We start from the raw sequence: 26,159 nt of genomic DNA on the forward strand, positions 1-26,159 counted from the left end.
CAAACTGGCCTCTGTCTGTTTCAGAGGCTGTGTTCGGTCCCTGTTTGGCCAGTGTTCTCTCACTGACAGCTGAACCAGTCCACACAGAGTCTGCGTGACGGGTGTGCAATGCACATTCTGCACTATTGGCTACTGTAAACGGCAATCAATATCTGCAACAAATCCCTCCCTGTCTTTGTGTTTTTAAACATGCATAAGCAAATAGCACATTCATGGGAAAATCAAATCAATTAATGTATATTAAAATCTTTAAACTGTTATAAAAACAAATTGAATAAGTTCTTTGTTGTTTGAATGGATCATTAGGCTACACTCACTGTATACAATTAATATAGTTATTTTTCTCTCTTAAGCCAATAACCTGCAAAATAGTCTTAAAAACCAACATGTAAATGAATCGTGATCATATCGTGATCCTGCCTGAAATCGTGATATATTTTTGCCATATCGCCCACCCCTAGTAGGGATATATATGCATTAATTCGTTAATTCACTTGAGGAGATACAAATGGATTCTGTAAACATAAACTGCTTTTTCCAAAAAATAAAACAAACAACAAAAAAAACTTCACACACCTAATCTCCTTCCTGCTCTTGGATACTATATCATGTTAATAACAAGTTATTGTAACAAGCAAACATTTTGTCATCTGCAATTATAAGAGGTAAATAAATTAGTAAAGATATCAGCAGTAGTACAGAACAGCGCTGCATGCATACATTAGTGCTTGTCTGTGGTCACTTTAACTGCTCCTTTAATCCAGCAGGTTGTTAATTTTATACCCATTTACTGGTCACAGACTATCAGGTAGCAACAAACACAAACCCTGGGTGTTTCTGTCTGAGGACACATTACTGTAAATGTACCATGCGACTATGTTTTTCCAGTAGGTTAGGCTGCGATAGGTGTAATTATGTAAAGCTCAGCAGGCCAGAGGATTCTCCAGGGAACTTGGTGATAATTTTAACTGTGTGGATTAATTCTTATTTCCTCAGTGAACTAAAACTCACAGCTCTTCACAGTCCAGACTGTCATAAAGTCACATATCCCTGCTGGGAAAATCTACAGACGGGGTAGAAGTGAAGCCCTACAAAAAGTACTTAGTGCTCTTGTTTGCATTGTAATGGAAGAAACGGGGAAATGTGAAATGCTGTCTGGCTGCTTTCCTTCCTGTGGCTGTTAACAAAGTTTGATGGCGTGTATGCGTGTGTGTATTATAGCAAAATGTACTTCTAGCACAGGAAGGTCACCTGTCCACTCCACTGCCACAGACAAAGAGAATGGAGGGCTGTTCACACACAAAGACTCACCAGTTAACAAATAGCTTTATTAGACTATGAGCTGCAGGAATTATTGACTGTGTGTGAATGAAATTAGCTTTTATTACGTCTAAATAAAACGGGTCTTACTAAGGCGGGTGATGAATAGGGTTTTAAAATAACATCTCTCTGTCATCGCTCTCCATAAAAAGAGATCTAGAGACCTGGTGGAATTAGGTATTTCTGTGCTTTCAATTGGTGCTGTGGATTATCACAGGTCTCGGATCAGACAGATAATCTTTTCAGTTCAGGTTTTTTAGTTTCACCTCCTTATTCCTGGTGGGTACATCATTACAACTGTGTTGAGAAGCATTGTTGAAAACCCTATTTTAGTTTTTGATTTTCTATTTTTCAGTCTTGGCAAAGTCGGTTTTTCAATGCAACATTTAGGTCCAGAACAATATCTTGTCACAACTACTCAGATTGGCATAAAATGTTACCTGGATATACTTCAGAAAAGGGTGCACTATTTGGATTTTCATGCAATTTTCTGTAAATAATTATGGTCACTCGAGGATGAATATACAAGTTTTTGGTAGCAGCTGACCTTTCCTGTAGTGCCATGTTATGACCCACTTCAGTCATTGGGCCATGAAGGAAAATATTACAATGTAATGGCCATTATTTTAACATTCAATTGTCCATGAAATTTATAAAGCATAATAATGCTCACCAGAGGATGAACCCGGTCCACTTTGGATAATGCACACATACACATTCCTCTCGTGCCACCCACAAATCACCCAGAAAACAGAAAACAAACCGCATTAACTACACTCTAGTTCAAGTTAGCTGGTGTGGAAGCTAATTTACCCACTTTTTCCTGTTTCCTGGAATAGAAAAATCTATTTTGAAAAAGACAAAAGAAAGTTTCAAAACCTTCAACAAAAAAAAAAGCCTGAAGAGTTGACATCAGGGAAACGGTACAATTTCTGATAGCACTTAATGTGGTTGTCACAGCAGACAGGAACAGAATAACATTGTACGATGTACACGTGCATTCAAAAAGGGAATGACAGCTGTTATGGTTCCATCCTGTTCCACCTTGAAGAATAAAACTCGTCTCCACATAATCCCGCTAAATATGGAAGGTAATGAGTTTATTTCAGTTGATTAAAGAAAACAACCACATAGGAGTGTGCGTTTGTGTGTTGGCACCAAGTAGAGCATTGAGATAAAAAAAAAAAAAGTTGAAAGCTTTTCTATTTTGAAACTAGAATACGTGTCAATTTTAATATGGATACAAATAAGTCAGAAGTGGCCAATTTTGCATTGTATTCACTCTGTACTGCAGCACATTTGATTAAAAATAGAATAAGACAATAAACCTACAGCAGATGAACCGTGTAGCATTGTAGCTGTTTTTTCAAATACTTCCCCAATTTTAGGAGACAAATGTTTAAAGGACAAGATAAACTTAAATGAATCACATTTACAATTTTGTTGCAGATTCTTTACAATCAGTGATTATCGGAAGTCATTTGGTATCTTCCCAAGTGATGTTCTTCTTGGCCTCTGTTGTAGCTATTCACTCCGTTTAGTGCTTTTCTTCCTTACAACGCTCTCTCCACAATTAACATAAACAGGCTTATTTGTTTATACAAAAGACGTCATACTCGAGGTACAGAACGTGGAGTCTAAAAACATATTTGTAGGTAAGAAAATGAATAAATAATAAGTTAGTTTATTTATGTTCATTCTTTTTTCTTCACTACCTGTCTTTTTAAATCCCTTCACTCCATTTGTATATGAATTTGAAACCGGAAACTGTAAACTCAACAACCCACAATTTGTATTCAATACATCATCTGATCACAATTAAGCTCCACATTTTTTCTCTTTGTTTACCCGGGGCCAAGGAGTATCTTTACATATTTTAACATCATCATATTGTGTGTTTGTTTCTCAATAATGTAGTTGTTTCATAGCAATGATGAGGTAAAAATCCTGTCAGCAACGATACAAAAAGTGGATAGATGTTCAACACTGTCAGACCAGCAGCAGTACCTCCAGTCATGTGTTTCATTAAATAGAATTTGCTGTGTTTGTGGGAGGGACCACATCTTTGTTGCTGGAGTGGGCACCTGCACAGAGAGACCAGTGGGATGGGATCTGGATGGATAGCATTGTTCTAACCAATCTTAGTGCTTTTCATGTGTCTACAATAGAAATGCAAAAACTAATTTATTTGTTGTGATGTTTATCATCTGATATGAGAAATTTAGTTCTATGACTAGTGTTCTTGCCCTTGGTGTACGGTGTGTGTGTGTGTGTGTGTAATTAAATCTGTACCACAGTCACATTACTTTTCATAATTTAAGTAAAAGTGTTCAATGTCTCCGGAGTCAGAGTCACAGTTCTGTTGCCCCGGATCCTTTTATGGTACCCATTCAGCTAATGGGACCGCTTAGATTTTTTTGGAGAATGAATTTGACAGGTGGAGAGTAGTCTTCTTCTTATACATTGTATCTTTAATGATGCATTGATCTTCTCTGAAGAAATCTGATCACTAATGAATTACATCAATGCACCTTTAGCATGTAGTATAACCGGACCAAGCATGTGGACACATGCCCTCTCATGCACACACACAGCACTGCTCTTTTGATGAAGGGTTAGCTTCTCTCAGCCACTAGTCACCTCCAATCTAAGTATATTTCAGTGGGATGTCAGAGAGGGAATGTTTTGGTGTAGCTCTGACCGAATCTCTGACCTGAGAGGCTGACACAGGGCAGCCCTCCTGGCAGCTGTCATGTCTTATTACCTACAGTGCACCAGGCTAACAGCGCAACGACAACCCATACTGGTAAACGGCTCGCCCTGAGTCTCTCTGTTATCTGTGTAGAGATAAATGTGTGTGTGTCTGTGTGTATATATGTGATACCAAAGGTATCAACTGTGACTTTTTTCTCATTTAACTTTGAAAAAAGCAATTTAAAAATTATACAGCCACAGTAAATTGGATTCAGTAAGAAATTAGCAGCTTCTGAAGCAGCAAAGTTACAGTGCCTAAATCTCAACTTGGCAAGATGTTCTTTCGCTTGTATAGTTTGCACTGCTTTCATTATAAGTGTACCGATTTTTTACTACTTAGTGTCAGTCTGAGTCAGTCTGTGAAATAACAAGTCTGTGGGTGGCGCTTTATTAGTGGCTGATTTCACCGGAATCCACTTCCATTTTAAGTAGTCTTTACTCAGACTCGTTTTCACTCTCAAACTGACATGAAAAGACTTAAAGAACAACAATAAAAAGTTTTGTGCATTTTGACTTTTAACTTAATTTTACAGACTGTGGATTCTTTATACAAAACTCTACAACCCTTGCTCACTTATAAAAACCTTCTTAGAATCCATTATATAATATGGAAGATGCCTGCCGGTCAAACTATTAATTTGCTTGAGAGAGGGGGTTGTGTACATTCAGTGACAATATGACATATATGCATACATGACAGTTAACGAGCAGTCCCTCGCTACCTTTACCTGTTTGCTATGGTTCGCATTAAGGTGATTGTGACTGAAGGTCAAGCTTTTAACCAAAGGGATGTATGCACAGGTCGGGTCTTACAGCAAGAAGCAAGAGAGCTGCAGATGAGAAGCAGAGTTCACGGCATACATAATGGATGAGAGAGATTTACTCTCCCGAGAAGGAGAGAAGTCCTAACGCCTCTGGGCTGGGCATGTGTATGCACCCCGCATACCAGAGACAAAACAAGCTGAGTAGAAACGGCAGAATGAGTGAGGAGAAGAAATAGAGAAGTGGGAATGACTCTACTGCCAAATGGTGTGATTTCTGAAAGATCCTGATCCCTGCTGTGGCAGACAGGCTGCAGAGATGTTGGCTGTCTAATGTGCCGCTGACACAGCTCTGCTGTTGTGGCATTGGTTTGTTCTGATTGGAACAGCCTCCACTGTTGCAACTAGCACAGATCAAAGAACAGGCAAAGAAGACTTAAAATGAGCTGAAGTTTCAGGTTTATGTTCGTTGCCGGGAAAATAATTTGGACTAATGCTGATGCTACTGTGTGTGTCCTCAGATATCGACGAGTGTGCAGAGGGCCTGATTGAGTGCCACAACCACTCCCGCTGTGTCAACCTGCCCGGCTGGTACCACTGTGAATGCAGAAGTGGTTTCCATGACAATGGCTCCTACCTGCTCGATGGGAGCTCCTGCATTGGTGAGCATACATAGAATTCAAAACATCCTTATTACTGCTTGGAAATAACAGCTTCCAAACCTCTGCATGTCCATCACCAAGCTACCATAGACATTTTCCCTCTCTTTCGGTATTCAATTACTCAGGAATTCTGAATAATGTCACCACATGGCCTCCTCTTCAAGTCTCTTTTATCTCTGGTTTTGTATATGTTCGCTTGACGGTCATTCTTTGTGTCATTTGTCCTCTTTGAAAATTTAACATGTAGACCGACTGTTATGTAATGTATGGGTGCATGTGTGTTTGCTCTAACATACCATCCAGCAGGCTTACAAGGAGGCTAATTAGAGGTCTTCTCACCTTTCCAGCACAAATGTCTTACCATGCCATGTGAAACCCACGCGCACAACCCTTAATGAGATATTCATGAGGAACACACGTCAGTCTTGTGAAGCTATTAGATGTTGGTTTCGTGTGCCCTTTCTCATGTGCAAGCCCAAAAAGAATGAGTGATGCAGAGTTCAGGGATGAAAATGAACACCTGCCAGGCTACCCGCCACTTTGGCGGGTAAGTATATTCAGCATATAATTTCTATTTGGCGGTGATTAGCAGCAGTCCAGCGTTCTTGCTGGTTGTGTGTCGCACTTAAATTGGTCCCCGATGTACTAAGGTATGTAAAGTCATGTAGCACACGGATTAGAGACATTCAGTTGTTGTTATGTTCTTTTCATGTTACTTGTGTTTGATTGGCATAGATTTGTAAGGGGTGGGCGTTAGGGGACAGGGGAGAGTGAGAGTGTAGCCTCTTTTCATACTGAGATCAGCATGGAAAGAATATCCGCATTTATATCGTATTCGCTTATTCATACTGATCAAAGGTTTTCAGCTTTATCCCGTGTGAAAAGGCCTTTATCCCGCAATCATGTGTGCTTTCACATAGCGGTCTGGCTTTACAGGAACCAGCGGCGTGTCGCGGCATGTCGGCTGTGGCTTTTCACAAACGGATTGTTCCGTCTTTTCTGTCTCGTGTCTGTCACCAACTTTCCCTGCTCAGAGGCGTATAAAATCTGCTCTATACCTTTCATGAAGTGCAGCAAGCCAGCAGATTGGCGCAATACCCCCGTGAAATAAGGCAGCGTGAAAGCTGTTGTTAGGAGCTTATTACAAACGTTGTGTGAGTGTTAGCTTTTAGCTGGGTAGTTGGCAGTCCAGTCAGTGTCTGAAATAAATGTCAGATATTCTGTTGGTCCTGCTGTCCTCCCCAGAGATCAAGGAGAATGATCCATAGACTGTATTAAAAATGTTGATCCCACAAAGAGTCCTGGTGCTCTGTCAGAACCAGAGGGCCAGAAGAGGGTGATTGTAGAAAGTGATAAAGCATGACAAGAGTGAGCAGAGGTAAGATTTATGTTGAATGATTAATAATCATCTTGTAAGTTTATAAAACAATTTACTGTTGTGTTTTAAGTACATTTAATAGCAATAATATAATTTTGCTTCAAATTTCACACTGGCCTCTTTTTTAAGTTTGTATTTGTACAGAAACAAATGTGAAGCGCATAGAACAGGAAAGTGCATTGAAAGTCTGTTTATTTGCATGACCACACATTAACATTGCAAGCGTCATCCTTAATAATTTGTTATATTATATTGTTGTTCTATATATTTTAAAAATTTCTATTATATTTGTGGGAATTTTATGATGCCATTACATATGAAAATTTCATATCACAATTATAGTGACCAAAATTATCACGGTTATCACTATTATCACAGTATTGTACAAATGTGCCAAAAAATATTCAAATGTACTGATACACACACTGAAACCATTTCAACAAGTTTTCTATTGAAAACTACAAATACAATTGCAATTTTGTTTGCATGACAAATAAAATAACAGCAAAAAGAATTCAACTTCATGCTCATCTTGCACTACTTTTTTTTTTTTTTTTATAGTTTTACAGGCCTATTTGTTCTGATTTCAGCTTCTTTTTCTTCTTGTCCTTACTAGTGCTGATTTCTGATTCTATGAAATAAGGCTGAACAATTTTCTTGCCAGATATAGTGATTACAATTCGATTTGCGATGTTTTGTTTAGTTAAATTTTAATGTTTTAATGTCAACAGCGTAGGGCAGTAAACGCTCCACTGCTGAAACACTTCAATGTGAGTTGATGCCGGACAAAACCGCAACGCAGCCACTGCCTGTGTCGGTTCACCTGACACGATTTCCCCACATTTCCCGCCAGTTTTGCTTGTTGTAAAATGCCCACGCTCGCTCTGATTAGGATTAGGACCGTCACAGGATGCGTATGCGGCTTGTGATTGGTTAGCAGGTCTGTCAAACAAGGATGACAATGGAAATAATATTTTACTGCATGACTTTTTAAAATGGGTCAAATACGCTGTATAATTAACCTACAACTTTTAATCACAGTCTTCATGATTAGCTAACCGCGTTCTTTCAAATTGCAATTTGAAAACGATTAATTGTTCAGCCCTACTATGAAATGTCCTTTGTAAAGAGAAGTCTTTGATGTTATATGCTATGCTCTGATGAATGTTTTAAAACAAAATGTGATTTTTTAAAACTGAAATTCAATAAGAGAGGTGCACCTGTTACAAACTGAGGCCGTCATCATGTCAGAATGTTTTGTGACTTGTAAGTTGTGTTGGTCATAGTGTGAAGGTATGGTTAGGAAACAAAGAAAGAAACAGACTTTTGGATCACTCTCTTAACAACACTCAAGTCCCCAGTAAGCACTGATTAGTGATTTGCAAGTCAAAAGACCTCCACTCATCTAGGTGAAAAATGGGCAATATTTTGAAATGTCTGTTACAAATAATTGTAGTTTCAACTGCATTTAAATGGCTATACTTTGAAGTATATATATTATCTGCTTCACAGTGAAATATAGCCATTTAACTTGCATCTGTAGCCACGCTAGCAGCTCTGTGAGCTGTACTAGTGTACAGCAGTGCTGTGGGCTAAATGGCAACTTCAACACGCTAATGTTTAGCACGTTCACCATTTTAGTTCAGCGTGTTAGCATGCTAACATTTGCTAATAGTAATAACAACCCGCTGGCACTGACATTTCCTGAACCTCAGGATTTTCAGTGGTTCAGAATATTCCAGATGACATTCTGCCTGTATGAGAGCAGAAGCTCAGAATAACTAAATATCACACAACAAATCCAAGTCAGTGCTTTTATTTTTGCCTATGCACCAGTGTAAAATTGTAATGGATGTGGCAAACAGGGCCGCTTGGCTGAGTGAAATGCTTTCGCTTTAACTTAACCTTTAAATCAAAATGCAACATCAGCAGTCTGATTTGATTCATCGACTTAAATGGGAGATGTATGATTCAAGCCCATTTCCCTGGCAGTGGTTTCACTCAAACTAAATTCTTAAGGAAAGTGATAGACGTTCCGTAATGTCAGACATATGACAGCTTCGTGTCATATTGCCACGCAGATTCAACACCATCCAGAACATCTTTAAAGGCAGAGTCACCAGCTCGCATTGTCTCATCACAAATGTTTTGTCCTTGTGATTTCCTATTTTCTGTTAAAGTAAGACAGTATTTTGTGTCCTTTATCCAATTAGTGATTTAAATATTTTAATTCAGAGTCACCAGTGCATTTGACCCTGAAAACTGCAAAATGTTGCATAAAAACTATTTATTCTTCCTTTTAATAAACCTCTTCCATGAGTAACTTAATCACTATGATGGTTCAAGAGTCAGGCATAGGAGGTGTGACTTGGTAAATGTTACCCTAGGATTTATCTATGCTAAATAAAACACCAATACTAGAACACTTTCATGGGTAAAAAAAAAACTATTTATAATGAACTTTCTGCATTCATTTCTCTTGTTTATAGACAACTGACCAAACAGATGTGATTTTACATCCAGATATATGTTGTGCAGTGTGTCCATGTGATTTTAGGTCATATCGTCCAGCTCTAATTCACAGCAGTTATAGTGAATTTAAATGGTCTCCAGAGCCATGGTGAAATAAAACATCAAAGCTTCCATGGACCTTATATTCAGTATGTTCCTAACACTTATAGTTTCTCCACAATAGAGAGTTAAATGAACACATAATGTGTCACATTATAGCTCCTAATGAATCCAAGCTACGAGAAAGCTCCAAAGTTTTCAGACACAACTTTCAAGACTAAAAGGTTAAGTGTTTGATTCTCAAGTGTCTAGTTGATGCCATTAAATCAATGCAGAAAAAGAGGGGTGCAGCTAGATGAGATAATTAAAAGTCACATACTTCATGTGTGTCTTGATTTATTCTCCAATCCTGTGCCCATTGCACTTTGTCGCATTTGTTTTTATCTATAGACCAACAACAACCAAAATTTGCATCAATGCACATCACTTTTACATGAATGGGCTAAGTCGAAGATATACTGCACCAATATTCACTTGGGTTGTCTCATTTTTCTACAAACAAAAACCTATGCCATCATAATGATTTAACAGAATCAACACATAACTCATATCTGCAGCAAATGACTCGGATACGTTACTTACATCAGTCTCAAGCCTAATTGGACATTAACTTATTGTTTGTACATATTCATGACTTGAAATATAATTTATACAATGTGATTAGTGAAAGCAATTATTTTCATTTAAGTAAGAGGTGGCATTAATGAATTTACTTTTTTAGACTTTACATAGATACAAGCATGTCATAATTTGAACACGTGTGTGTTGTGTCACTACTTAACCAGACAAGTGCATGTAGCTGTGACAACATATCCTCCGCCTTTTCTCCCCCCAATATACAGTATTAGGCTGGTCGCCAGCAAGGGAAATAAGAAGAAATGACAATTTAACAGGATTTTTTCTTCTCCACAATATCCCTCCTCCAGTGAGTGAACCAAACCGAAATAAACACTTTGTAATAAGAGAGCCAGCTCAAAGAAGAGAGCAGCAGCACCAGTTAGTTAACCACATCAACAGCTGCAAGTTGGCCAAGAGTATGTGATGGCCTTGCAAGAAATAGACAGCACTAGGAATGATAATTAGTGAGACTGAAGAGGATAATGTTTTAAGAAATCAGAAAGTCCCTTTGCTTGTGTATATGTACTTCAGCATTTGTGTTCAGAATTGAATCGACAAAGAGCTTAGGTTGTTGTTTTAGTTTTTTCTGTAAGAAGAATATTTCAAAAATGTATACACTGATTTCAGATTCAGTTTCTGAAAAGAATGCTTGATTCAGAAATCCTAAGGGGATGGTAATGGGCTGATGAAAACAATCTAACTTAAAAAGCAAGTCTTAATATTCTGTGTTTTGCCTCACAGCAAATCTGGGAATTATTCAGTGTTTGTAGATGAGTGCCCTGTTAAAAGGGCCTTCCAGTTAACGTATGTGGTTTTCAAATGTACGAAAAACTCACACAAAGTGTAACTAGAGACTAGTTCAGAGTAAAGCTGATGATACACAGAGCTTTAGAGCAATCGTGCAGGGCAACGTTGCCGTCAGTGGTAATGAGTAAAGATTACTACCGTAATCCCCTTCCCCCACCACTCTGCCACCCGCCCCGCACCGCCGCTCTCTGTTCAAAACATAGTCGGACTTGCCACCAGCAACATTGCTCAAAAAGTTGCCCCGTAACTGTACCACAACGATCTGGCGACGATGAGTAGTAGGAGACAAGCTGTGTATTTCACCAGCCGCAGTTGAGGTGATTGGAGTCAGGTGTGCTGCTCAGAGGGTTGAAATGTTCTCCTGTTTTCAAGCAAAAGGCACACTGAATTACTGTGTAGTGCATGATAGCGCAGGGTACTGTAATCTGTGACTGTTTTCAACATATGCTGTAATGTGTTTTGCAACCTCGGGATGTTTCTATATTTCATAATGTTGAGAGACATGTTTCTTGATTGTGAAGATGATGATGATCTGTAGCCTTTATGTATTGGTGCCAACAGCTGCTCTGCGCCTCTGACGGAGATCACAGCGGCAGGCTCAAAACAATAGTGATACAGCTGTGCAAGGAGTCATGGCTGCAAAGAGTGGAGGAGGCCATGAGATACAAACTGAGAAATGAGAAACTGCTCTGGAGTCATAGCCAAAGCAAAATTCTGTTTTATTGCAGTTCAGTGTGTTGAGTTGGGTATGCGAAAGGGCCTGTACCACGAAACAGGATTTGAGCTTATCCAGATAACTTTGGGGTTAACCCTGGGTTTTCAGTACCATAACAGTGGTTCACTTGTGATCGTGTGGTGTATAACATATGTGCATCGGACACCACAATCGCCATAGTAACTGCTCCAGAGCAGGTTATGTTCCAGATGAGAGATCAACTCTTTTTAAATCAGTTTGGGAGATCCCAGACTGTTTTATAGGCTGCATTTATGTTTGCTGCAGTGATGCGAGAAACATTTGTATGGCGATATCATCCTACAGAGAGCAATTGAAATAGGCTACTAAAGTCTTGTAGGCTTCTACTTGTTTGTAGGTTTTTAAGATGTGACAGTAGGCTAAGCCTACTTATGGCTTTGAAATGTGTTTCATACTTTTTATTTGCTCCGTTTCACACAAGCCCTTAAAATAAATGTAATTTTACTTATGTGACACTAATATTATGAGCAAAATGTTTGGTAGGCTTATTGAAATTAAGTTTAATATGAATGTGTTTATTTTAGGTCAGTAGCTAGTTTGTATTATAAGACTGGTCATGTGTGTACACATAAAGGTGGGTGAGTTTTCAGTAGCCTAAATGTTCAAATTCAGTCTTTCAACCACTATTTGAGTACTTTTACGGAATGATGACGACGAGAAGTTCTTAAAAATTCAGGTGGAATGACCACTTATCCAGGGCCTGAGGGCTTATAATGTGAAAACACAGACACAGAAAATGGCTAAAATTGTCATAACCAGCTCCGTGTGACAGCTTATCTTGATCGCGATTTTTAGGGTTAGTGAAGCCAGATAACAAACAGTTATCCTGTGTATGTTGGACTTGCTTTGTGGTACAGGGTCCAGAGCAGCTGCAAGCAGCAGTCCTTTTTGCATTATTGCTGTGGGCTGAATCTCAAAACATGTTTATTATGCCTAATGCTTTAGGGAGAGACAGGTGGCTTTAATAAACAGATTGTGCATAAAGATGAGGATAATACACCATAAACTCCTACTTTCTCCCTTCATGACAGTGTGTGTGAAACATCTCTCTGTGATCTACATGACCTTTCCATATGGGCTGTCTAGAGACATACCAAAGAAATATAATTAAAATACTCCAATACTTAGCTGTCTGTTGCCTTCTCATTACCAACATCTGTCACAGGGATTTATTTGTTTTCTGCACATGTGTGTATTTGTCTGTGCCTGTGTGAATGTGTGTTATGTTCACTGCAGGATTAGTGCTTCCATGTGTTACAGCACATATAGGTGTGAGTGTAAGTTTTTCATATGGTTGGCTGTGCTCAGCTGGTTTCTCTAGAAGAGCCTTTGTGTTTTGGTTGTAAGACTGTTTTTCAGAGCCTACATGTAAGAGTACGCTTCATCTGCGAGCAGCAGCTTGTGGCTGAATGTGGTGAATGTAGCATGAAGGGCGTTAATCCTTCACCAGCGGAGGTACAGTATGTCTGACTGGCTGATGGGGATTTCATTTAGTGTATGCAAATAGTCTGTTGCAGGCACAATAAATTCTCGGCTGAGCTGTTTTCCTCCATTTCTGTATCCAGTAAACTTGATACTGCAACCAATTAGAGTGTGTATTCAGCACTGTCAGAGTATTTTTGTGGCTGGTGTAGCCACAGCATGACCAAGCCTTACATCCACCCAGAGTAAGTCTGCCTGCCAGATAACACTCTTCGTTCTCCACTAAAGAAAACAAAAATGATGGTCTTCATAGTGTGGGCAACTTAGGCCAGAAGCTTTCTATGTAACTGTCTGGTGGTACAAATCATGTATTTTTGCTGCTTTTGGTATTTCCTTTCAACAGTTACTTTGTCAGCAAACTCCTCTAAAATCTATGACATTTTAAGTTGGTGTTGTCCATATCTATAAAATGTACCCACACTCTCTTATAAAGTCATTTTCCAACTTGTTAGCTGTAATCTCACCATCTCATTTTTTTTTTCACTCTTCAGTCCTCTCTGTCTTGTTATTACAGACATGTCTGAACTAACCACTTCCCCTTAACTGGTCCATGGACTCATGTCCTTTGTTGAGCCATGACATTTATCCCTCGGGGGTCTATGGCTTGTGGGAAATGGGGTACATTAGAGGCAGCAAAAAAGAGAAAGAACAAAGACAGAAATATTAAATAAATAATGATATCAGATCTTTAAATGACTGTCACCGTGTAGACATACAGTATGAAATAAGCCACATGACATACTGTTGAAAAGGGCTCTGTTCCAAGCCTGAATGTTTTGTAATCTATTATAATATATTTCTTACAAATCTCAATGGGATTTTAAATCACTTTTTTTATTCAGGTTTCACTTTGGCACTCTATAGCACAACATGATATATAATTTGCACCTTTTAGCACATACTGGGTGCACTGTAAAGACAGAAGTAGTCAAAGTACAGAAGCGAAGATGTGACAATCTCTCAATTAAATTTTGAAAATGTGATAAATTCCCGCTTTTCTGGACATTCAAAGCAGAGGCGTAAGATAGTAGCGTATGTGACTGACGATGTTATGTGTTCCACCACCACTGGTGAGTGGGATTACAAACAAAACAAGAGTTTGAATGCCCATTGGTGTTTTGCTTTTAAGGCTTTTAACATGCTATGTTAGCATTAAGCTCAAAGTGCTCCTAAAAGTGACAAAGCACAGCTTAGACAGATGAAAGTTGAATCAAGTCTGATCATGGTAGAGCTCACATTGACATGTCCTAAAATGGCTACCTTCCAGAGGATTAACTCTTTTGGAAATGTAGTTCGGGTTTTTAAACTTGAGACAGTCCCCACAGTTTCCCATCTCACTCAGCTGTAAACAACGTAAATTGTTTTGTTGACCGCTTCGCTTTGTTCATGCAATATTAGTAGCATGCTGTCAGTGTCGTGTGGGTGTGATCGATCTTTGTAGGCAGCAGGTGCTGGCAGGGGAGAGCAGAGCTACTGTTGCAAGGACTTTGGTCTTTTTCTCTCTGGACAGATCACGTTTGTGAGGATAAGGAGAGCTAAATGTCATGGCTTGATAAAAGGTGGGTCAGCCTTTTGGCACCATGTTTCCTGTGTCACGCTGATAAAGAAAAGTAGATGAAAATGTCCATGCATCTGGTCTCTCTGTTCAATGTTCAAGTGAGAAGAAAGCTGGCTGAGCAGATGTCTCATTCCTCTGATGATTCAGCTTCCACTATGAGAATATAGGCTATGATTGATGTGACTGAAGCTATTCCATGCCACGTATATTATACTGTATATATATTTATATATATATCTCTATACAGGGAAGGTGTCCCTGCGTACTAATTTGTTTGAACTAATTCTAACAGAACAACATCCCTTAAGGGATTAAAAAAATGCACAATGTTGTGATTTATTGTCAAAATATACAGTATAGCGACTTATCTCATGTTTACTCTTTATTTTGCAGCATGTGTGAAATAGTGTGCAGAGAATGAATGTTACACAATGTTTTAGGGAATTAATTAATAAAAGAAACCTCTTTACTAAAACACAGGTGCAACCCTGCTGCTAACCCTCTATGTGCTACTCTCTAACTGACCGCAACAACCTGTAATTTCAGTTTCTGCTGCTACAATAACTGAACACTTCATTTGAAGGAATGATTAAAGTGACTTGAGGGCTGAAATGCTAATTTGTGCACAACACAAATTACAAATGTTACACCTGATACCTTCCGGGCTCCACTGCATTGTGAGGACATTTAAATGAAAAATAAATGTGCACCACATCTAACCCAGAGTTGGTAAGAGTAAACATTTCCCTGTGTAGAGCTGAGAAAGAATGTCTCGCTTGTAATGTAATACATGTGCTCTGTCAAACACTACAGCTCTGAATGAAGAATGTCATAATTCTTAGAAATAACGTTGCCAGTGAACATTATCTAGACTTATGATTCATCCAAAATGTATTTGGCAAGCAAATGAGAATTATAATATATGAAACCTTTTGGAGACTGGTTGTGTATCAAAGTCAAAGTAAGCCTCGGTATCATTGGAAATGATTCAATACTAATGCTGAAAGAATAATTATTCGATGCCTTACTTTCAGAAATAACGTGTTTCTGCTAAGAAGTCTTGGGACTTTTGCTCAGTTCTCAAATGTTAAATTCTGCTAAATAATTGTGTCAATTTTACACAAAAATCTCCAGAAAAGCTTTTTTGACCTTGTTTTGTTATTTTTATCCACAGCAAGACTGACAGGACTGTGAACGACACACTTGCACACAAAATTATATTCATAGATAATTGTCCAAAACACAATTTTCCTTCCAATCTCTATAGTTTACTCTTTGTCTTCCAGACATCGATGAGTGCAGTTTGCAGACACACACCTGCTGGAATGACAGTGTGTGCGTGAACCTCCCGGGAGGCTACGACTGTGTGTGCACGTCTGGTCCGGGCTGCAGCGGCGACTGCCCACAGGAAGAGGGAATCAGACGCAATGGAGAAGACTGGAAACCCAGCTTTGACCGCTGTGCTATATGCTCCTGCAAGGTACAAAAGAGGGAACACACAGACATACAAAATCACTATTTAGTAATACTGTTGGTTCACAAGCTAGTGTAGGATCTTAACTCAAGGTTTTCATCATAGCTGTAACTAAGCTGCTAATGGATAAAGAAAATATATGTAGACTATCAAGGGTATGTGCGTAGAAGAATCAAGAAGAATAAGTATGGAGTATATATTTATCAATGTTTAATTAATGTAATGTGAAAGGGAAAGCACTAATACATCATATACAATATATTCATCAAATTCACTGACAGTCTGCTTTTTACAGAAATCATATACATTTTATTCATTTTACCTGCATTGAATACATCTGATATTTTTGAAAATCCATGAGCACTGGGAAGCCCACTGACTTAATGGCTTCCATTATAGTCACTGTTACAGCGCTAATGTACTGTACATGCACGACGACACACACACACCATTAGCAGCGACAGAGGGGAATGGCATCAAGAGATGAACTAACTCAGAGACACTGCTAACAAAGAGAAGAAAGATCAGAACAAGAAAAGACGATGGGAGAGAGACAGGGAGCTGGGCTGGTAGGAGATATGGAGCTGTCTTCTTTCTTCTGATTGCTTGCTTTTATTTTAGCCAATTAATATAGTTTTCTCTACCTTAAATGATAATTCCGGTTTATTAAAACATTGTTGTTTCATTCAGTATTTATTGGTTATAACAGTAGAATCATCAAAGTAATGGCCCCTTAGATCTGGCAACACAGAAACATCGTTACAAACAAAGTGCTATGGGGCTAGACGCAGTAAGTAAGGCAATTATGCTGGTTGAAAACAAGACGGTAAGTACAGCAGGTCAAAGTTGCACCAGGACGTTGGTCTATAAACAGCAACGTAATTTTTTAACAGACAAATAGGGTGATAATTTTACTCTTCGCCTTTGTTTTCTAACATGTATGACCGTCTGACTGCCCATGTTTCTTGAGTGTAAGGACGTTTAGACATTCTTTTAGCCATTTCGCAATGTTCCCAGATATCAGCAATTAACTTTGTGTGTACAATATTCATAACTCACAGAAGTGATGGCCAAAAGGCCTTAATAAACCAGAAGTATTCCTTGTTTACCTGCACCTCTGCTGCACAAGTAATTGACTAGAGTGGATTTAGCTAACATTTGTATGGATAGTTATGAAACAAACAAAGAGACGACTTTTTATCTCGGGAGACCACATTAGGCATCATACAGGGTCAACTCAAAGAAAAATCCCCTCACTGCTCTCCCATCTGTTTGTCATTAGCCTGCATTATATCCTGACAAAAATTTGTGGCAGCTCAACAACTCAATACTGTGCTCAGGAGTCCGAATGAGGCAGTGCAGTGTGGCTGCTAGAAAGTGAGATATTGATCAGATTTGTCTTTGGAAAGGTGAGGCTCAGTGAGCTAGATTAATCCGAAACAGACACAGAGGGTTATTTGGAATAAAATGACAGCTGAGAGCAGTGGTTCCAAGGATTTCTTAGGCAAATTACATTATAATTGTGTATCGTATATAGACCTGAATTACTTCAAATTATCTATCATAACATTTAAAAACTGGAACATCCTACATCTGATGATTAACATCATGCTGCCAACATGCTAATTCACTGACTTCCCTTATTTACATCCTGCAGTCACTTCCTCTGCAAGATGCTTCCACTGCAACAAGTTCATTTATCACATGAACTAAACATCGGTGCAGTGCATGTGACATTTAGAGGTCAGTGACCATCCAACGTAAACATCTTCAGCTGCATTGTTTACTGTCTCAGCTGTGTCATGCCTTGGTTAAAGATCAAATGTGCACTGGAAGCGTTTCAAAAGCAGAGCATTTCAAGCAGTCTGTCAATCAGACAAGCATATTAACTAAATGTTTATAGCTCATTTATGGTGTGTTAATAAGGACTTTGTGGTTGAAATTTACCCATTTTTATTCACTGTTTGCAAAGGGCTATCTGATCTTTATTTTTTATCTGTATTTCATGAAATGTGTATATTAGCAGAAGATCTGTGGCATTCATTATCATGCTTCACAGATTTCAGAGTGCTACAAGTTGATAACAAATTAAATGCATCATTAAATATTTATTGTATGTCAACTGCCAATAAATATACCATATGCATTTACATACATTCACAAGGACATTTTACAATTCAGAGACACAAGCTGTTCAGGCAAAAAAGACCCACTGCATAAAGATAGAAAAGTGGAGAAAAGAGACAAGAGTGTGAGATACTCTGCTCACACTGGGGGTGTTCAGGACACCTTCAGAATCCACTGCCCTGCTGATTTTTGCGTCAAACGTGGGATGCTGCTGGCCTGGTGATTGTGAGGCAGCCAGTAAGTTACTGTGATTTGATAAGAAGGAGAGAGAAATGGAAGGCAATCAACACGAAACCATTGACTGGTTTGTTGAACATGAGAGGAAGGTTGATGAGGGCCTAAAGAGACAGGGGAAGCTGACTGTAGCCAAAGCAGGAAGAGTTTGTAGAAACTCACATGAAAGATATACTATACCCAACTTTCACCAGAGTTGCATTTTAAGGCAAAATGAAAAAGAGAAATTAAGTTCTATTTTTTTTTTTAATGAGAGTTCTACAGAAGTGACTCAACAAGGACCAACTTGCTCTTAAATTAAATTACCTTCAGAAAACAATATCCTGGAAAAAAATCTCTCATCCTAGGATTGTGCTGAAAACAAGTCATACATATTGTATAAAGAGAATGTCATCTGTAGTCATCAAATTCATCATAAAACTTGTTGTCATTAAAGCTGACATAAAAAAGCAGTATAATGATACGTTTTGGTTAGCATAACAGCGCAGCATTAGCATGCATGCCCGGTCTTATTCCTGGCATTAAAATGAACAGTCTGCCTTTGTGCATCCTGCCAGCATGGTACAATTGGTAGTAATTTCCTAGCAAGTCCAGGGCCGTAACCGTAAAGACCAAGGCCATCGATATTGGTACCCAGGGACTCAGCGGTTACTGTAGCAGACAATATGCATCGATAAAACATTGGCTCTATATTGCCCTTTTAATGGTATGCGGAATGATTTTATGACCCCCATACATTTTCTAACAGCCATTTTATGTAACATTTTTACATCTCCATTACACTGTCGTCCCCGGGCCAGACAGTGCTGGCTGTGGAGAGTAAAACGGACCATAAACTTTTCTCTGGGTTGAGACAGAGAGCCAGGGACACAGCAGCTAGGGAGGCTCCCCGATCCAGCAGATTCCTCTGCATTTGACTTTGACCAAAACTATTAACACATTCTTCCTTCATTCACAGCTCTAATAAACTGCTGTTAGAAAATTGAGATATGAGCGTTGTTACAACACGTCAAAATCCTCTGTAGGTGTGCAGGCCTTGAATAATCTGCCTGACTGACCCAGTGTGCAAAACTGTTGAAGTTCTCCCTAAAGGCGTCTGTGATCGCTTTTAGATAGCACCTTGATCATACCCTTTGGAAGTGTTGTATTTGTCTGTTAGGGGTCTTTGAATCCTGATATACTCTTAGTAAAACTGAGATTCAGTATCTTTGTAATTGCATCACTTTCATAGCAAAAAAATGTCAAGCATTCAGTGTTCTCTCCAAGATTTTACTCGTTTCAGAGATGAAATGGCCCTGAAACAACATTCAGGAAATCGGGGAATACTTAAACTCCTTACTGTAACCTGACTGATCAAAGCTTTCAGTTTTAGCTGCTGTTGAACACAGGTTGACCCACCTATTCAATGACAAAGAAACTCTGGAACAGTACTTTACAGCCCAGGATATGAAGTGAACTTGAAATCTTTGGTCGCACTATTTCTTTCAGTCAGCTACATATGCCAGTTTCATGACCTAAGTCTGTTTGACCCCTGACCACTGTGACCTCTGTTGTGTAGGACGGGCAGACATACTGCAGGAGGAGACCCTGTGACTGCGGAGATGCAGACGAGGATCCGTTCTGTTGTCCCGGCTGTGACAACAGGCCCAGCAGCCAGTGTCTGGACCAGAGCGGACGCACACTCTACCGCAGTGGCGCATCCTGGCTGTACGGATGCCAGCAGTGTCGCTGCATGGTCCGTACACAGAAACACGGACACACATTCACACAGAAGCTACATGAAAGCTGACCTTTATAGTAAATCCCTTAGTGTTGTGAGACTGGTTTGTTAGAGGAAACAGACATCAAAAACACAGAAAAAACTCATCAAAATGAAGCTCAGAGCTGGGTTTTGTTTCATACCTGACCCTGATCTGCTGCTCCGCTGTGTATTTGGAGGGCTCAGATAATTACCACCTGTCTAATTAGAGATGAGGCAACAAATCAGCGTGCGAGCTGTAACTGCAGTTACCAGATCAGCTCAATCACACACAAAAACAAACAGGGACATTTGTGTCACTTTTCTTTTTTTACCTCTCTGTGTCTCTGCAGGAGGGGGAGGTGGATTGTTGGCCTCTGGTATGCCCTGTGTTGATGTGCGAGTACACGGCGGTGGCGGAGGGCGAGTGTTGCCCACGTTGCGTCACAGACCCCTGCCTGGCCGACAACCTGTCATATGACATCCGGCAGATGTGCCAGGACCCTGCCGGCGTCGTCCGCCTCAGTGGAGACACATGGCATATGCCCAACTCACCCTGTACTTCCTGCAAGTGTAAGGTAGGTAAGGTAGGCCAGAGCAACAACCACCACAGTGAAGGTCTGCTTTACAGTGTAGCATCTATGTTTGATTTAAGACTGGTGCAGCCATTTCAGCACTCAAAAAAATAACTTGGACAGTGTTTTAACATGATCTTCTCAGAAATAATTCAAATTCTGTTGCCAGTTTTTGAAGTGCTATAGTGCTTTTACCTCGTCTGTTTGTTTGTCCATCCCTGCAACACCTAGATATAAAAATCACTTGCAGTTACTTGACATTTTTAAATTCTTCCATACATTTACAATGTTACAGATAATGGCAGGCATTACAGGCTACTACTACTGGTACAGAAGAAAAGGTTATAGCTACTGTCGGAGTTCAGACTACTTTTTAAGTCACTCTGCTGGTCTGTGATTGGTCATATTCAGTGTGAGCCCATGTGCTGCATCACTGTTGATAAAGGCATAATTTGCCTCTGGCCAGCAAGGGGCCTCGCTTTTGGGTCAGCCAAAGCTGAGGCTTGTCATGGTCAGAGGGCACAGGCTCCATTACCAAGGTCAGTCAAGTCAAATGACAAACACAAATGTATTTTTGAGGAATAGAGCCTCTGAAAGGTACTATTTTTTAGTAGAAAGTAGTTCCAATAGAAAGTGACACTGACAGTGAGGTCTGTTGATTATCCAAAATAACTGGGACCTTGTCTGTGGAAATACATATTGTGTATTGTCTGTGGATATACATAGACATATTGCTGTTCAATTCCGTAAAATTTGCCACTGCTTGGAGCCACACATCCTAAATTCTGTTCACCTCCAATGTACTGGAGTGGCACCATAAATCTCATAGACGGAAATCTCTGAACCATAGCAGACAATTCTGAAACTGAATGACTAGATATTGCTAGTGGTAAAGTAAGAAATACAGTATGTTGTTTTGTAATTTGTGAACTGACCCTTTAATGATATTGTACGCCGCAAGTTTGCTCTGTATCAAATCTCTATATTTTGACTGATTATGGTCAGCCAGGCTCTGAATTGTGTTATTACATCCAACATGTACAGTATATTATAATCCACTACAATTTGTTTAATACTTTCTATCTCTTCTTTCATGTGTTTTCATGCTGCGTTGCTCAGAATGGGAATGTTTGCTGCTCGGTGGATCTTGACTGCCTTCAGAACAACTAAAGCGCTCCTCCTCCTGTACTCCTCTCCTCACGGGACTGTCACGACCCATCCTCCATCTGACGACTCTCCCCTTGGATTCATTAAACAGACTCTCACGCGCACACACGTGCATGCCAGCGTGTGCACAGAATTTACAAACACACTGGATGGACTGGAGTGTGAAGGCTGTGCTTTTATGCTGTCAAGAGTGAGTGAGTGAGTGGCTCAGGTGGAGACTGAGGCCATAGCCGCCCTCACCACAGTCACTGTGTTGTGTATGTGTCTTTGTGTCGTTTCCATTTCACTTCCATGTCTTGAGGAAACCTGTTTAGCATTACTTCTTTAACCACAAACCAGAGACAAGCTGTTGAGGGTTATGAGTTGTCATTAAGAAGAGGATTGACAGCTGGTCAGATGTTGAGGTGAGCTGTCTATGGTAACCTAGGAAGTCGTAAATCGTAACACATTTACTATTGTGGTAACCAAAAGTAATAGTGTCTGAAATCCCCTCTCCCCACTCCTTTCCAACTTTTGAGTTGGGGGACTGCATCTGAAATTTTTTTGAAACAGACAATCTGACAAGCACGGCCACTTCAAGCAGTGATTAGCCAGGTGTGTGCTTGTGAGAAAGCATGCAGGGTTTGAATTTGTTTGATTCGTTGTGACTCGCCCCTCTCTATGATGGCGGAGGTCTTCCACATGGCCAAACACTTTTGCCTTTAGAAGGAGTCGGATGACAATTTGTTTGAAGTAGTTAATTTCAAGTACACTGGCATTCAGGCTTCAGGTCCTTTAAATGACCCGCCTTCATGAGCAACATCTTTCAGAGGATCCAGGCTCTGAATTAGGACATCAGCTGTCTCCAACACTTTACCTCAGCCGCAATGTCTTCTCTCTGATGAGGTTGACTGTGAGATAGCTATGTATAACAACGGTCATGATATCAAAAGTTTGTAACAGCAGTGTGTGATGGTGCGCAACAGATTCCCGCAGGCCAGAACAAGTACCATCCATAGTTGTTGATAAAATCAGCAGAGCTTGTGAAGGGTCAAACTTCTCTGGCGTCCCCCAGGACTCCTCTTGTCTGAACCATATGGCAGCAGTATAAAAAAAAAGGATAATTAAAGCCCTGTCACGCTGACCTGGATTTGAGTATGCCAGGAGGTCAGCAAGTGTTGAATCTGTTTACAGACGGCCAGGGTTATTAAGGCAGGAAAGTGATGCTTTTCCTGCTACAGTTCACACATTCACAGTTCTGCCGCTGGTCCTCCTGTCTTATCCTCTCCTCCACACCTCTCGCCATTATCCTCCAGCTCGTCTTGAGAGCACTAACGTTTCCCTCAAGTGCCATCTTTATAACCCTGTCTGTTAAAAGAAATCCCTCCCTTCCTGTCAGGGGGGGAAAGAAAGAAAGAGATGGACACCGTCTCAAATTTTTGACTTTAAAATAGGAACTGTGTTGTGGCCATGAATTATTCTTCAACCATGAAATTATTACTTGATAACAGAAATCTGACATGCCAGGTGCACCCCTTGGTCAGGTGAAATAGTTCCATTATACGTTTTTGTTATACAGCTCTTTATAAAACCACTAAACTGTTAATTTTAGGCAAGTAAAATAATTTCAGTAGACATTTCTTTTCAGAGGTGGTACTAATGGTCAAGGTCTACACTTCTTCTTTCTCTGGTTTTTCTGCAAACTGTCAGCATACTTGCAGACATCAGGGCTCATTTTCCGGAACCCAGTTGCTTAGAATGAGAAACAGCTTCAACAGATTGAGATAATCAACAGGCCTTTTTCCTTTTCCAAATTGAGAGTCTAAAATATATAGAGGGTGTAGTATACTGTACAAATTGTAATGCCCACTGAGACAAATTTGTGATATTGGGCTGTATAAAATACAAATTGACTTGACACGTGTAGTCACTTCTCGCGTGTTGTCTTTCAGTATCTCTTTCAGGGATGTAGCACAAAATTCTGGACCTTGTACATAGGCATTCACGGCTATTCATTCTACTGTTGTTGTGGGCCATCATCACATGAGGGCCCTGTATACTGTCACCTTTTACCTCCAATCCTCCACTTTTTAATCCATAATGATCCAAAGGGAATTACTTTGTCATCAGTAAACCTCATCTGAGACCATGTTTGCACCAGCACATCATATGTCAATAGTCTGGGACAAAAAGATTTCTTGCTTTAAGAGCTACAAACAGGTAGGGAAACTTTAAATGCATTTTTGGGATTGGAACCGGCATCAGTGGTGACCTTGGTCTATGGAGTTGAAAGTAAATGTCTCCGCCATCTCCCTGCTGCTGACATTCCTCTGTTTAATGTCAAAGTAGTTCTTGTTTCTGGTCGTGTTTCTGGTCCCTCACAGAAACAGCAGGGTAAGGTTTTTTTGTTACCCTTTCGTGCACAGAGCGCGCTGTTTGGACTCTATAACACGGTGGTCATTTTACAAACCTTCAGGAAATGTGATGCAGTTTTTCTCCTCGGGGGTGGGAGGAGGGGGGGGCAGTGGTGTGTGAGCGAGTTGCGCCACCACTCTGACCTCTCAGTCACAATTTCCTTGTTTTTATGCCACCTCATCTGTTTGTGTCTCACCTGAGCATTTTTCTGTATAGTCCCCTCCATTGTCACCATGCCTCTTGTAATACTGAAATTGTTGTGCACACACAAAAGAAAAAATGGTCATGTAAATGGTATCTGTACCCATCAAAGTTTAACACAGCCATCGAAAGACATTTGTACAAAATATCACTGAAAACAAGGTTTGATATGAAATATGACTACTGTAAAACACTATTTGCAAGTCTGTGTGTAAATGTTTTTACATACTGACGATATGATAAAATTATACAGTTTTTTAATTATCATTGTGTTCATGAATACCGTGTTAATTTTAGTGGATTAGGTTCTGTTTTGCTGTAAATACTGTGTAAAGTGAAGGGTTCTGTAAAGAGAGTAAGACTATGTGAATAACTGTCACCACAGCGTCTTAGGATCTGAGCGTTGCAAGTCGAATATGACAGAGAAGCAACATTTCTATTGTTTTTACTATTTCTTTATTTTTCTATTCTTGCCTTAACCCTTTTAGTATCTGTCATAGTTTAATGTCTATTCACTGTTTTAGGACAATATTATGGATTTGACTAGCCTGTGTGTACTTACAGATCTCCGATCAGTGTCCCTCATTGAAGGCTGAGAGTCAACAGAAGCGGATATTGGAAATCAGAATGAGCGTAGGTCAGCATCTGTTCCAGGCATCTGCAAACAGACAAGAGCTTGGACAGACTATTCACTTCACATGTTTTTTTCAACACCTCTGTATGACCTGAACTGAAAAATCTCTGACAAAATAGAACTATGTACACATGTATAAAAATAAAAAAAAAATGAGAAGAATTTAATGTTGAAAATAACGATGTTCTTGATTCAGTTCTTGCTAAACAAGCAAGCCATTGTTTCTCCTTTAATGTCTGACTTTTTAAAAGAAATCGTTTTGGACCTTCTAGATCCTGATGTGCTTGTTCATGTTTTTGATAGAGGACCACAGCGGAGGATTCCCCCATGTCTGTTCATTCTTACATCCCCTGATCAGAGTGGCCAACCTAATTGTACTCAAAGGGTTAAGTATTATTTGACTTGAAGACTGTGTCGTGATAAGAGTTTGCTGTAAAAAAAAAAAAAAAAAAAAAATACTTAAGTTAATAAATATTTTAGTTGTTTACTTTATTTGTGTTTGGTGTAATGATGACTGTCAGTTATACTCAGTTTTGCAGGTAAATGAGTTGTGCTTCCAGGGTAATGGCAAAAATATAGGATAAATGTATGGTACAATCATGCAGTGTTTCCCATACGATTTTTTGAGACTATTTCTGCGTTCCAGGCAACTCGGAACTGGGAAATTTCCGACCCCCAACTGGAAAAACTTTCCTGGAACGCCACTTGAAGTCGGATTTCCTACTTGTGAACTCAGAGAAAAAATATCTACCCCGACTTCACAAGTAGCAGTTGAATTACGTCACAAAACAATGTCAGCGCCCCTGGAAGCACGCATTGTAAATGGTAAACCATAAACTAAAAAGCAACAAAAAGTATATTTGCATGTATTTATATTAAAATAATGCATACGGTCATATAGTAAAACCTGTTCTGGATGTACATTGGTGTAGAAATATGTTAGGGCTATT

At 39.6% G+C, this 26,159-nt stretch overlaps 1 protein-coding gene across 3 annotated transcripts in view; it reads left to right on the top strand.

Moving 5' to 3' along the window:
- The window catches only part of LOC119890330 (protein kinase C-binding protein NELL1-like), a 284,276-nt gene extending 258,909 nt beyond the window's left edge, over positions 1 to 25,367 (top strand). For 2 of the 3 annotated variants that reach the window (XM_038701547.1, XM_038701546.1), the window contains 5 exons: positions 5,357 to 5,497; positions 15,952 to 16,145; positions 20,059 to 20,235; positions 20,592 to 20,816; positions 21,933 to 25,367. In XM_038701547.1, the coding sequence (XP_038557475.1) occupies positions 5,357 to 5,497; positions 15,952 to 16,145; positions 20,059 to 20,235; positions 20,592 to 20,816; positions 21,933 to 21,983 (788 nt within the window). In that variant the 3' untranslated portion in view covers positions 21,984 to 25,367. Of the gene's footprint in view, positions 1 to 5,356; positions 5,498 to 15,951; positions 16,146 to 17,796; positions 18,235 to 20,058; positions 20,236 to 20,591; positions 20,817 to 21,932 lie in introns of those variants that run through there. The other variant, XM_038701548.1, reaches the window with a different exon arrangement.
- The last annotated feature ends 792 nt before the right edge of the window (positions 25,368 to 26,159 follow it).

Source organism: Micropterus salmoides, unplaced genomic scaffold (assembly GCF_014851395.1).
Source record: "Micropterus salmoides isolate LMB-PRFRI ecotype aquatic unplaced genomic scaffold, ASM1485139v1 Ms_hic_scaffold_6, whole genome shotgun sequence".
NCBI classification, from domain to species: Eukaryota; Metazoa; Chordata; class Actinopteri; order Centrarchiformes; family Centrarchidae; genus Micropterus; species Micropterus salmoides.